We start from the raw sequence: 14126 nt of genomic DNA, 5'->3' as shown, positions 1-14126 counted from the left end.
TCCGTCTCACCCTCACATCCTCTGAAAATGGGTCTCAGCCAAAGTCTTCAGCTTAGCAGCCTTCTTGGGCAGTGAATAATGTCCATCCTCCCCCCTGCCCCTCCATACTTTGCAATGTGTCACTCACTTGAAAACAGCAATGAGGAGGTTCACCAAAAGGATGTTTGCAACCAAGAGGTAACAGGCCATGATGGCAGGAACGATCCATGCTCCTGTCTTGCAGGGAGGTAGCTGGATTATTTTGCCATCTTCTCTGGTTTCATTTTGACCACAAGGAGCTGGGGACAAAAATGCAAAAATATGCAAAATGGGAATGAATCTTATTTTTTCAGTGCTTTTTACAGAAATATTTAAATATTTATAAAGGCCTGTCTGCCAAAGCAGTATCTTTCAAGTAACAGTGGCATTGATGCTCCCCCTCAAGAAGTTTGCACTTGCTAGCACAGATTTTAGAAGCTGCAGTTCTTGTTGTTGTGTGTTATTGGCCATAAATATCGAGATACTCCCCTCAGAAATTGCAGGAGACATGCCTGGTGTGAGTAAGCTGCCTGGTTATATACAGCTAGAATATTGTGGTACTCTGCTAGTAATTAGTCGTTGTGCAAATAGAATTATCAAAATGTTTAATCCTAGAAGCAAGCTTATGTATTATTTTTTTAATGGTGAAAGCTTGTTCTTTTTTGATTGATAGAGAGGGCTGTGACAAATTGTGTAAGGAAAAAGAAGAATATGAAAGTAAATTAAAGAGCAGACATTTATTGCTGTGCACTGCACTGCCCCAAGCCCTTCTGGGAGATATTCAAAATGACCCTCTGCTATTAAGAACTTTTGACTGCATGCCTAGAAACAGTGGGGAAGATTATCAAGTCTTTACCAGCTAAAGGGACATGTAGGCAGCAGAGCTGCCACCTGTTTCTTCCCCAAATACTTTGGAACCAAAATGTTCTCAGTATTAATGTTGTAGAACTGAAGCAAGGGCAGAGAAAACATTGTGAAATAGTTTTTCTTGATTTTTTTTTTACATGTAGTCATGTGGCATAGCAGGTGACCTGCATTTGCAGCTCTGGGTTCAGTTTATGTCTTCCTAGCTCCAGTCCTAGTGATCCAAACTACTTCTGTCACTAGGTCTTCAAGAAAGCTGAAGCAGCAGCTTACATATACAAAACCATATTAGTAAATTTTGCAAAGCACTACAGCTAGCTTCCCCTTGTCCCTATCAGAAAGAAGTTTAAGTGAGGAATTTTCAAAGTGCTCAACATTGGCTCAGTTCCTGCTGATCTGAATGAGAGTTTCCCACTGACTTCATGGAGAACAAAGTTTGCCAGTGCCATGAGTTTTGTAAAATTACAGCATGTATCAACAAATCTATGATTTCCAATACCAACTATTCCTTCTTCTCAAAAAGGTCCTTCTAAACTTGGTTCACGGAACATGTGATTCAACTGTGGGTATCTGTACTGGCAATCTTTTGATATTATGTGTGATTTGGATACTTGGTTTTGGGCATTACATATAGCTGTTAGGCTATTACCTATAGAAATATTATAGCCATATGGAACAGAAGAATACATGATACATCAGCTTCAAACTAGAATTCTCCCCAAAATACTCAACTCATGGAAAAAGAAATGCTAAAGCCAAATACAAGCAATACTGCTTTTACAAGCAGCTGTGTTGTGTCTGGACCTGTGGTGTAACTAGTCCTTCCTACTTAAAAAAACAAACAAACCATGATATTACTGGAATAGGCTGAGAGTAGGTAATTATTTGTTTCTCAGAAAGCATCACCTTGCAGATAATTTTAAAATCATGCTGACTTAATGCTTCCCGCACTGCTCCAAGCAGTGGTTTCATTTAGACGTTCAAAATGCTGTCTGCAAGCTGCTATGAGTGTGGGCTATGTGCACCCAGGCTTTAGCCAGCAGAAACTGGGACATCAAATACCTCCTGGTATCAGCACTCAATGTGGGACATACATTTCTGTCTGTGTGGAAACACTAATTTGCTCATCTGCTGATTCAGAACTACAAAGTCCAATGCAACACGGTACTGAAAGCCATCATGGTTTCACCAGTGACGGAACAACCACTCTATCAGTTGATAAAACCTGTTGTCCTTTTCTGTGCTGAAGAACAGGAGAAACAATGTCTTTTATAGCAATAAGAGAAATATTGATAGATGAAAAGCATATTTTAAACCCTAGTTCAATGAGATCAAAAGCTAGCTCAAGTTTGGTTAGAATTCCATTATCCTTTTTTTTCCTTTCAATTAGAAAAAGATAATTTAATCTAAAAAAAAAAAAAATCAGCTTTGACAACTACCAAGACAAAAAATATTTCCCTAGCTTTATTTTCCTACAACAGACTATTTAGAATACATTTAATGCATCCCTGCCAGTTTATGCCACACAGTGAAGGCCAAATTCGACTTCCTACAAAGAAAGGTTGCCACAGTCTATCCTATACATGCATAGATGTTCCACATGTCCTGAAGGCTGGCAAACGTTCTTCTCTTTTGCACGTTGTTGCAAGAACATTTTTTAAATAATACGGGGATACTAATCTCACGCCTTACTTAAGGGAGAACTAAGCCAGCACTTAATCTTCATGTCCTCAGCTACGTGAGAATATGTATGATGTATGTCCAAAATGCAGAAGCCTGCGTTCCACTACACATAACTGAACATACTCTTGCATCTTTAAACTATAACATTAATTTTAAATTATTTTTCCCACTATTAAATAAACTGTTTGTTTAAAGTAACTACTGCCAGGAAACCAGAAACAGAAATCTCTCTCTTTGCAAAAGGACAGAGGACTCTGGAAGGATGCTAAAAGTAGCATTAATAGTCTTTTGAGATCTCAGAATCATAGAATGCTCTAAGTTGGAAGGGACCCACAAGGATCATCGAGTCCAACTCCTGTCCCTGCAATATGACAACCACACAGTTCTCACCATGTGTCTGAGGGTGTTGTCCAGTCTCTTCTTGAACACTGTCAGGCTTGGGGCCGTGACACCTCCCTGGGGAGCCTGTTCCAGTGCTCCAGCACCCTCTGGGGGAAGAACCTTTTCCTAATGTCCAACCTAAACCTCTCCTGGCACATCTTCCTGCCATTCCCTCGGGTTCTGTTGTTGGTCACCAGAGAGAAGAGTTCGGTACCTGCCCCTCCTCCTCCCCTTGTGAGGAAGCTGTAGCCACCATGAGGTCTCCCCTCAGCCTCCTCCAGGCTGAACAAACCAAGTGACTCATAACCACACCTCATATGGCTTCCCCTCCAAACCCTTCACCAACTTTGTAGACACTCTCCAGTAGCTTTATATCCTTTTTATCCTGTGTTGCCCAGACCTGCACTCAGTGCTCCAGGTGAGGCCGCACCAGTGCAGAGCAGAGTGGGACAATCACCTCCCTGCCCGGCTGGCAATGCTGTGCTGGATGCATCCAGGACACAGGTGGCCCTCTTGGTTGCCAGGACACACTGATTTATTTACATTTAAGAAATTAGAATTCTGTTTGTAGGGTTTGAGAAGACTTTGTTACAGTAACCCACGACAGTTTGCCGCCCTCATCTGAAGCACGTATTTTATCTCTTTGTTATGATAACCTGACACAGTTCGCTTGCCCCCCGTCTGCACGTACCCCTGCACAGGCACCGACATGCTGGCCAGCTGCGGATCTCAGAATTTGGACAATAATATCAGTGTTACACCTGTGAGTTCTTTAACGAGCAAAACAGGACATTGCATATGCACGATCTGTTAATCTGCACAAGTGTTATTATCCAGCCCTGCAGTGCTTTCCCTTGAGCTTCTCTCCAGAGCAGGGCTCCACTGCGTTGGGTCCCCATTTGGTCAGTGTCAGTGTCCTGGGGCTCCCACCATGGTAACTCTACACTTTACATAAAGCCAAATCTTTCACTTGGTGAGTCTTGTGCCTCATCCCTGAGAGATCCCCACCTGCTTTTTGCTTGTAACATGGTTTAACCATTTTAATTATGTTTGGCAAAATGCAGTAATTTTTGTAGTTTGCGCAGTAGTGTATTGTAAGAACTTTTTCAAAGCACAGTATTAATGTGTGAAAACATGCTCATCTTTTTACATTACAGACCCACTTTAACAAAAAATACATAAGTACCTAATTCTAATGAAATGTTTTGTTGAAGTAAATTCTATTAGCATAACTATTTCAGGCAGCTGAAAATCCTGATCAATCTGATACAAACAGGCCATTGGATAAAGGTCAGACATTAAGTCTAGAGCTCAGCCTTCGGAAAATAATACATGTCTGGAGTTCTAATTTCAATTACATATGTTAACTTCACTCAGTGTCAAATATTGCCTTCAGACATCTGCGGATGTACGTATTTTTTGCATCTCTTGTTTCCTTTTTCACAGTCTCCGCCTGTGCTCATTTTTCCTTCCTGGCTCCCATTTACAGTTTCCTATGTGGGCCTTTCCTGCTACATACCTAATCCTTCCTCTTTCCTGGCCAGCAAATAGTTGCAAAGAGCAGTAACCCACAGCTCTGTGTGTTTCAGGCCTAAAGTGGTGGCAAAGCTTTAGAAGAATTTCTTTCTCCGCTGTAATTACTGTTACGACACCGGCACTGCTCATTTTTACTGTGTATTGGGTGGAGGGCTTGGGAATTTCTGTGTCATGACTCTTCCCCCAGCTGCACCCTGCCAGAGCAGTTGTGGGAAATAATGGAGAGAGAAATGTACATAATTGAACAACTTTGTTACCAAATAGCTGTTTATGTTTGATGAAAACTTCTCAGGTAAAAGTGGATATCAACCTTACAATACAGGTTGATTTCTTTGAAATCACAGGAAACTGTGGAATGGGTTCAGATGACCACAATTCTAAAGAAGAGGGAAACCAGTAAGTGTGTCTTAAGTAACAAACTGCTGAATATTGAAAAAGGCCAAGCCAGCTGCCTAGGCCTGACCACTCCTTCACTGACACAGAAAATACTGAACTCTGGGAACTCTGAATCTCACACTACTTCTATGATCTTAATCAGAAATATCTAGAGAACTGAATGGTGTCTCATCATTACTTCAAAAAAGTTACTTTAACTACAGCATTGTGACCTTACATGTTGCTTCTTCCCCTCAGCTACATTAAAAATGACTTTGAAGAGTCTCTCCAATCTGCTGGCATTTTGGTCATAATTTATAGTAAATCCCTATATTTTTCTTTTTCTCTCTAGTGCTTTCTCCCTTCTCCTTCCTCTCACGTTAAAAATATCCAACCAAACGGAGCCCAAAAGATAACCTCAGAGGAGAGCTAGGAAGGGGAATACTACTGCAACTAAGGCCAGAGAGACTTTCAAACTGGTGTGTAGGCTCTGCACCAATTTTATCCTCTGCTTTTATCTAACAATGCTGAAAATACTACCTGTGCTGCAGAGCTGCAACACAGATTGAAAAAAAAAAAGCATAAGTATGTGCAAAGTTGCTCTGTTTGTTCTAATTCCTGAATGATCCACACAAAAAACAGCCCTTACAGGAAGCCTCTACAGAGACATGAAAAGTATTAATTCAGTATAAAATTTTCATTTACACTAAGAAACCTTCAAGAATTTAATAAATATATCTAACAGACTAAGAAATTTAAATAATTTTTACAAGTCTTTTGTAGTAATTATACTTTCCTCTTAAGTTCACTGGATAGTTAAAACCTGAGTATAATTGCCCCTCATCTTCTGAAACAACTGCATTCTGGTTACTTGGCATTCCTCCAATACAAGGGAAAGAGAAGGAGGCTCCATCTTTTTCTCTGAAACTATGTACGTTTTTCCAATAAGGGACTTGGCACAGGGGAAAAACACAATTCAGACTGATCTTCAGATTCCAGATGGCACTTGGAAATACTGTCATCTGGAAAGAAAATCCAGATGCAAATCTGACATGTGAGACACCAGGCAAATCTGAAAAACAGCCCAAACCAAAAAACCCAAACCCGTGTCAGCTAACAGCACTCTCAGTTGCTTTGCCTTCTGAATATAGGAAAATGTGAGGTCTGATGATGATTGTCTACAGGTGACTGTCATTTCTCAAGTTGCCATTTATGCCACCCATCTAGATTTTTTGCCAAGCAAACTCACTCCTGGGATAATCCTTCCGTCTTCAGCATTTCTTACGTACTTCTGTATTCATAATATTCTGGAGGGCCAGGTAGGTGAAAACAAAGTTCTTTGCATGTGATGACTGTGTTGTGATTTTTTTTGGCTAAAATTGCCAGCAATAGTGCCAAAACACGTGAGGAGAACAGAGGGAGAGATTTTTTACAGTGTTTGCGCATTTCCTTATGGATGGGCATTCTCTGAAGTAGATAAGGGGCTGACTGATGCCCTGTGGGTGCCACTGGGCAGCACAAGACTCAGCTGGATTAGGAAAGGCAGCCTAAAATTGAGACAGTTACATATCACCATCACCATTTCCCTGACCCAGGTTCCCCTTCCTCGCCCAGCTAATGTGGATGTGATAAGCTGTCAGTCTGAGAGGACCTACTTGGGGATTGGTTTTGTTCTTTTTGTTGAATTTACCTGAAAATTTGAACACAGTCCTAAAATATTTACTTTGTGTTTTATTTTTTTTCCCCCTTTACAACTGGTTGATAGTCAGGAATTTGTAGGAAAGTAGTAATTATGTACAACACTGATAATAAACCACACCATTGAATAGTGTATTCATACTCCCAGAAGTGAGGATATAGTTCTGTCCCCACTTTTGAGTTGAAGATGAGATCACATGCCAACAGGACACTAATGCACACTCCAGTTGACATATGTGTTTAAAAAATAAAATGAATATAGAAATTATGGGTAAAAAATGTAAATGTATGTCATGCATTATTTTAGAGTGATATATTTAGCTAGTGTTTTAACAGTACAATGTGTTGAGATAAAAATCAGAGTAGACCCACTGGATGGAAAGGCTGCCAGCTAATGAGATGGATCCAGGTGTTGTATCTGGTCAGCCTTAATGGCATGCTTCACAAATCAACAGAAAATAAAATAATTTTTTTTTTTTAAAGTATGTTAGCAATTTTAGAGTAGCACACTTTTTTTTTTTTTTTTTGTACATTTCTCAGACATTAGGATAAACTCCAGGAGTGTGGCTCAAATGTGTTTATATTTCCAAGATGAGCACTTTTATTGAATCCCAAACTTGCAAATAACATTGCAATATTAAAAACCAAAGTACAAAGAAAGCCACAAAGAAACCCTTTTGGTTTACTAACATAATAGTGATTAAAAAAATCTGTTCAAAGTTATAAAGTTTAGTTGCAGTTTAGATGTAGCATAACAATCTTAGAACACATGTATCTAATTTGAGAAAGTACAAACATTGTAGTACTCTAACATGAATACAGTGGCTGATTTAGCTTAGAACAGCTTAGAAAATAGATAAATCAACAAATTTCCAAATAGTGAAAAAAATCTAAGTATACTGGTAAAACTTTTTGAGTGCCAATCAGGTCACTTTGTATAACAACATCATCAATCAATCATTTGCTCATGCTCTCAGTCTACTCCAGAGGTAACATTTTTGAGACAACCGAGCCTCAGACAGACATGACATATTGCACATATTTTGTGCTGAAAGAGTGGCAGATTCTAATTCCCTGCATCATCTGTCTCTCAGGAAGGAAGAACTAGGTGGCATCACCACTTTTGCTGCAACTCCTAGTTTTCTTCACAGAGACAGAAAAACAACATGTCTACACTTACAGCTGGAGTAGAAACCATCAGGAATTTTGCTTCCTCTAAGCCTCTGGAGTAATTATTGTGTATTTTTTCAAGGTTTAAATGTTGGGCATCTGAATAACACACAAGACTATCCCAAAATCCTCCTGCCGAGGTATGGAGCCTGCCACCCTCTTTTCATATTTAAAAACCACACTTCATTCAAAGACACTTCAGTTTCCCAGGTTCTGGGGTTCTAAACTATAATCAGCACTTCATTTAAAAAAATACCAAGAACTTTTTATTCAGCCAATTGCCATGTTTGTTGCACTATGGTAGTTATTTAGTATAACATCAATAAATGGCCACTTGTAGAGGGACAGGCAGAATTCTGCTTGTGGAATGAAGTCATAGTTCAATGCGATAAACCTTTATCCCTCTATGGTGCTTTTAGAGCAAGATGAAGTTTTATATCCCCAGCTATCATGCCTTTGGAATGAAATGAATTTTTCAAAAGAAAAGGAAAGGAAAAAGGATAAAAATGAGGGAGTCAGGTAAAAAGCTAAACTCAGTGAGCAGCTTTGTGATTCAAGGGTTTTATTTACTTCCTTGCATGCCATGCTGCCTCTGAAAACAAAGCAGGGAAGTAAACATAAAAAAGAGGTTTCATCTGTATACACTGTAATGACTCTGTGCTAACCAGGAGAAAAAATGAACATGGAACTGCTGAAATATCTGCCATGTGATATGTATACCTCTGTCCACTGGATACTTGATTAAGTTGGGGGATTCTTGGTGATACAGAGAAATTTATTACCTTAACCAGCTCAGGAGAAAAAACAACACATTTTTGCTGTTCAAACTTGGTCAATACTGAACAAGCAGAAGATGAATTATGAAAACACTGCCCTTCTTAATGTGGTACACAGGATTAAAAGGAATATCCTAAACAGAGCTTTAATGGATGCCATCTGCCACTGGAAAATATACTCACTTCTAAATCCTGCCAAGGCTTGCACATATTTAAGTAGGAAAGATGAACATCAGTTTGGTGTCAGTGTTTGCTAAAGATACATTGTTTGTGCTTCCTAGTTTGTGCATCTATCACATAATTTCTCATGACCACCCATCTCCTTTGGCATAATGCACTGGGTGGCACCAGGAGGTTCAATTTAAATAGAAAAACAGTATTTTGCTGATCACCAGCCAAATGAACCCTGAGGAGACAGGATATGAAATACTGGCTTTCGTTCTGTTTGCACTGACGTAAGCACAGTCTTGCCTTTCCATAAAGAAATAAAGCAAAATTATAATAATGGATCTACTGTCCCAAAATAATTGTATCACATGGTTTAGAGTAAAGGTACTGACAGTGAGTAGGTAACAGTAGGAAAGAGAGAAAAAGCAACACACTGGATTAGAGCTTCATGAAGTACAGGAGCTGAGTTCTAACCCAGTAATATTAGACTTGATGCTCAGTATGAAGTTAGGTAAACAGTATTTAGGTCTAAAATAAAACCAATGGATGAGAAAAAAATAAGTGAGTTTTATGTCCCAGGTATACCAATGGACTTGTGGAGGATACCTGGGAGGGTATCCCTGTCACCCAAATGGTAAAAAAGAACCATTTAAAACATTACATATATGCATTTAGCATTATAGTTAGCATTACAGATTTCTGGTTAAATAATTGTGAAGTGACGCCAGAAGCATGTTCTGAAACTGACAGCCCAATATTAGCTTAAAAAGTGTTTTTGTGACCCTTCTCTGTGATGAATGAGTTCCTCTATCCTGAGCCATTTATTGAACACACACACATGATCTAATAAGACATCATCTGATCAAAGTTGGATACCTGACTTTGGAGTATGAGAATCATAAACTTGCTTACGGTCTATCTGGTCTGCAAACACTTCCCCATAGATCATCCAATAAGGCATGTAAAAAATGTTTTTTGCCAGCTTCCATGAAGGCTCCTCATTGGGGAAGAGAATAGCCTGTCTTGCCACACCAAAGCTCATCAGAACTACCAACATGATGATGACAAAGTACATCATGTCTATCATCTGAATGTAAAAACAGGAAAAGAAAGAGAGAGAAGGAACAAGAATTAGAGGAACTTATTTGTACATATTCTCATTACTATATGCTGAAAAAAAAGTTTGTAAATCTTAGAAACAGAATTTTCAAAAACAAATTTTGAAAAACCATTCTCAGTTTTATACAGAAGTTTCATTTTCAAATAAATGAAGTGGTATTATTGTGTCCTTGGTTTTACTCAGTGTTGCTTTTAAGAACAATTTACATGTTATGAATAGGCTTGAAAATACAAGATACCATCTGGTCACACCAGTTGCCTGAACAAGAATACAGGTTCACTGGAATCAGCAGCCTGGTCTGGGCAAGGGCCATGAGATGATGTATTGTTTATAGCACCTAGTGGCAACTGTACCAAAACAAAAGGGCTGACATGGATTATTTTATTCACTCGTAGTCATTGTCTTGGAGCTAAGGAAAGAAGCTGCATCTAACATAAGGAGTAGCGGGTGGCAGAACAGCCTGTTACAGCAACATAAGGGACACCATGGTGTTAACCAGTGAGAAAGGAAAGCTGTGACAGTGGCTGGACTAGAAATCAGCTTAGTGGGGCGAGTCCAACAAAGGCCACATTAAAAAGAAAGAAGCAGACTACACACTCTATTCTTCTCCATTGCTGAAGGCCTCATTAGAATATGCACACGTTTAATTAGTGCTTGCAAACAATGCCTAGCCATTCAAAATGTTCCTGGAAAAAGTGGGACAGCAATCCTAGGAGGTGCTGAATAGAGGCTGAAGATTAGAAGAGGTGCTGTGCTGGAAAAGACCCTCCAGAGAGCAGAGCGATGGGCATCAATCAAGTACAGCAGAGATGGTTTATAACCCAAAATGTGAAAAAAATGAGATTCCTGTAAGGTTCCTGGTAAGATCTCGTTAAAACCTTTAGTTACAGGTTTACTTATAGATCTTTAGTTGTAAGACTGGTTACAACAGAGCTGTTATTGCCAGCTTTGTATGTGAGTCTTGTCTCTGGCCAAATCTCAACCCAAAACTCCTTTAAACCTTGTGAGTTCCAGTCCCTTCAGCCTCTGCATTTTCTAGCCCATCTGCCTTCTGCTTTCCCCGAGAGGCAGCTGTGCAACCAACCTGCATCTCAACCAGTAGCCTTATCACTCCATGGGGGACCTGCTGCAGCTCAAGAGCAGGGTTGCTCATGACAAGAGCTGATGGAAGAGGGAACTCATTTGCAGCAGATAGATCTGGTACTGCTGCAGGGCTTCTTCAGTTTTAAGGACAAGGAGAGAGGCCTGAGGTCAAAGTAACACTGTGAAAGTATCTAACAGAGAAAAGAGGAGCAAACAGAAAAGGGTAGTAGTGCACCTGTAGGGCAGGGCTCTGCTAGAAGAGACTCAAGGAGCTGGAAAGAAGGAACTGATACAACTGTAAAAAAAAAAGCAGGGGAAAACAAAAGTCTTCAGGTCAATATAAAATGCAGGAAAGAAAGAAAGAGAGAGAGAGAGAGAGAGAAAGAAAGAAAGAAAGAGAGAAAGAAAGAGAGAAAGAGATAGAAAGAAAGAAAGAGAGAAAAAGAGAGAGAAAAAGAGAAAGAGAGAAAGAAAGAAAGAGAGAGAGAAAAAGAGAAAAAGAGAGAAAAAGAAAGAAAGAGAGAAAGAGAGGGAGAAAGAAAGAGAGGAAGAAAGAGAGAGAGAGAAAGAAAGAGAGAGAAAGAAAGAGAAACAAAGAAAGAAAGAAAGAAAAGAAAGAAAGAAAGAAAGAAAAAGAAAGAAAGAAGGAAACAAAGAAAGAAAGAAAGAAAAAGAAAGAAAGAAGGAAACAAAGAAAGAAAGAAAGAAAAAGAAAGAAAGAAGGAAACAAAGAAAGAAAGAGAGAAAGAAGCAAGCCCTGGGGATGTGAGAGAGGAAAACAAATGCCTTAAAGGATTAAAAATAACAGACAAGTAAATCACCAACATTCCTATGTTATTCAGAGCATGAATCTCTCAAGAAAACATGATGGAAAAGAAATTCCAGTTCACTGTACCTCAGAGACCATACTGAAGTGGGAAAGCTACATAATTACATTTAGTGCTTGCTACATTTAAGGAAGGAATTTGGAGATGAAACCTGGTTCCTCCTGTCTTCTCTGATGAAACTTTGTTTCAGGTAGAAATATATAACATGATATGATGTAATATAATACTGATTTTAAAATGTCATGCAAGCAAATAAACATAAGTATTTGGTGGCAATGTAAGACAATCAGGTTTAATCTCATGTTGCAAGAAATAAAATTTTCAGTGCTGTTCTCTATTAAAGCTGCATATTAGCTTTTCCCTCCTTCAACTGAGTATCTTTCTAAAATCTCAGTAGTTTGTCTGGAATCCAGTGAAATAGATAGGCGAGTTTCCACTGACTCTAATGGGCATTGTATCGAGCTCTTTGGCCTTCAAGGTCAAACTACAATTGTTGTTTCCACAAGCCAATGGCTATTTCAACCATTCTGAAGAACTCATTAGTCACCTGTTTTAAAAAGTGACAAAACAAGGAACTGTTGGTGCAGTTTTATAAAATGCTGGCTCAATTTCCCCTTTTTTATTTGCAGGCAAGCTAAGAAAATGTAGGCATTCCCACACAGTAAGGGAACTGATTTACCTCTGATTCTCTTGACATGCCACAATTATTTCTTTTCATTCTCAAATAAGAGGGGAGTAAATCTACCACTGTGCAGAGATCAGAAAAGCACGTTACAATAAGCATATCCTGTTACTGAAATTAGTAAATAATAATAAACTTGGCCACTCAGCTTCCTCCTCCTATCTTCACCATTCCTTTAGCCCATTGCTTTTGAAATGCTCAAACCCTTGCTTAATTTCACTTGCATATTTGTTCACAGTGCCCAGAGGTAAAACCTATTACAGCTGTTTTGATGCATACAATGTAGGGGCAGGTGAAAAGAAAATTTCTTACCACTGGAAAGATAGAAAGAGTAACATTTTTCCTTCTAAGTCTAAAACTTGCAATAGAAGCTCAAGATAAAAGCTCAGGCATTAAATTTGATCTGCAGAGGAACTCAGTAGCTGTGATGGGCTTACTCTGTAGAAATATGTATAACCAGTTTGATGTTCTCCATAGTACTCAATGGTACTTGCAAGACCATGGAGTGGAAAAGACAAAACCCAAGGACGTAAATGGACATGTGATTTAAACAAAAATACACAAGGGAGCACACTGCAGCCTGGAGTGAGCAGGTGCAACTCCCAGGGAAGTCTGTGCATGATATAAAGGGGTTGGCCACTACATAGGGGAATAAGTTGACCAGAAAATAGATGTGAGAAGCAAAATTGTGTAACTCAAACCAGTTGGGCATTGAATGTGTGGGCAAAGTGGATGTGTCAGAGTTGCTGAGTGCATGGAAAGTTGGCTGAGGTATGAAAATCAAATAACAGGAAGGGACAAAATAAAAGAACTTCCGTCCTTTAACAGTTGCCTGCACCTTCGGAGTACTTTGGTAGCTAAATTCAACACCTTCTGAGTGGGTGCTGAGCCTACAGAGGGCAGTGATTTTCCTGTATTTGTTTTCCACAGAAAGTGGAGTGAGTCTTGATACCTTGTACACATGTGAGGATGACAAAGGAATGGAAATTGTATTATTTAGCTGATTTCAACCACTTCCTTCTCTGTTGACCACAGGAGAAAACTAAACCACTGTTTATACTATTGCTGAAGCTGGGCTCCTATCAGCCATCCATAACACTGGCTACTATAACAGAAGATGTAATTCATGACCAATTTGTTTATTACTGAACTGGCTTTCAGACTGCCTTTGCTAGCAGCACAGCTCTGAATCTTTCTGTGCATGACACCTGTGAAAAATACAAGAGAGTAGGAGGGTAGTTGTTTTTTAAGAACTTTATACGCTGTGTATTGTATAAGCCCTAGTGACCACCAGATCCTCTGGCGGAGGGACACATTCCATGTGGGGCAGGAGAGAAACAATGTTTTCCCTTTGGTCTTTGGTCCTTTCTCTTGTCCTGCTGCCCTTTTACAGTAACCTTCAGCAAGAACTATTGAGTGTTTTCACCTTTGTACTCTGGAGCTATACAAAATCCCGATCATCAACATCCTATAGTCTTCTTGTTTATTTCATTTTTTTTTTTTTTTTACCTTAACAAACCAGCCTCCTTCAGAACTAGTTGAGTATTAGAATCCTTTGTATTTTCTGCAAATGAGGCACAGAGCTGTAGGATGGACGGCTTTCCTCTTGCAAAGAGCTCTCAGAAAAAGACAAGCAATACATCATCTAACAGAACAGGGAGAGTCTAATCCTCAGTTCTGTGGTTTTGATTCAATAAGGCACTGATTTCTAGCTTACATGAAAATGCTAATGTGTAAAAACAAAT

General features: G+C 39.3%; 1 protein-coding gene across 2 annotated transcripts in view; it reads right to left on the bottom strand.

The window, feature by feature from the left end:
• Nucleotides 1-14126, bottom strand: part of TRPM3 (transient receptor potential cation channel subfamily M member 3) — a gene marked incomplete at both ends in the record, with an annotated part of 397932 nt that overhangs the window by 11382 nt on the left and 372424 nt on the right. For both annotated transcript variants that reach the window (XM_080362471.1, XM_080362472.1), the window contains 2 exons: nt 128-278; nt 9582-9756. In XM_080362471.1, the coding sequence (XP_080218597.1) occupies nt 128-278; nt 9582-9756 (326 nt within the window). The remainder of the gene's footprint in view (nt 1-127; nt 279-9581; nt 9757-14126) is intronic.

This window comes from Nesoenas mayeri (genome assembly GCF_963082525.1).
Source record: "Nesoenas mayeri genome assembly, chromosome: Z".
NCBI classification, from domain to species: domain Eukaryota; kingdom Metazoa; phylum Chordata; class Aves; order Columbiformes; family Columbidae; genus Nesoenas; species Nesoenas mayeri.
This window is presented reverse-complemented; position numbering and strand designations above follow the sequence as displayed.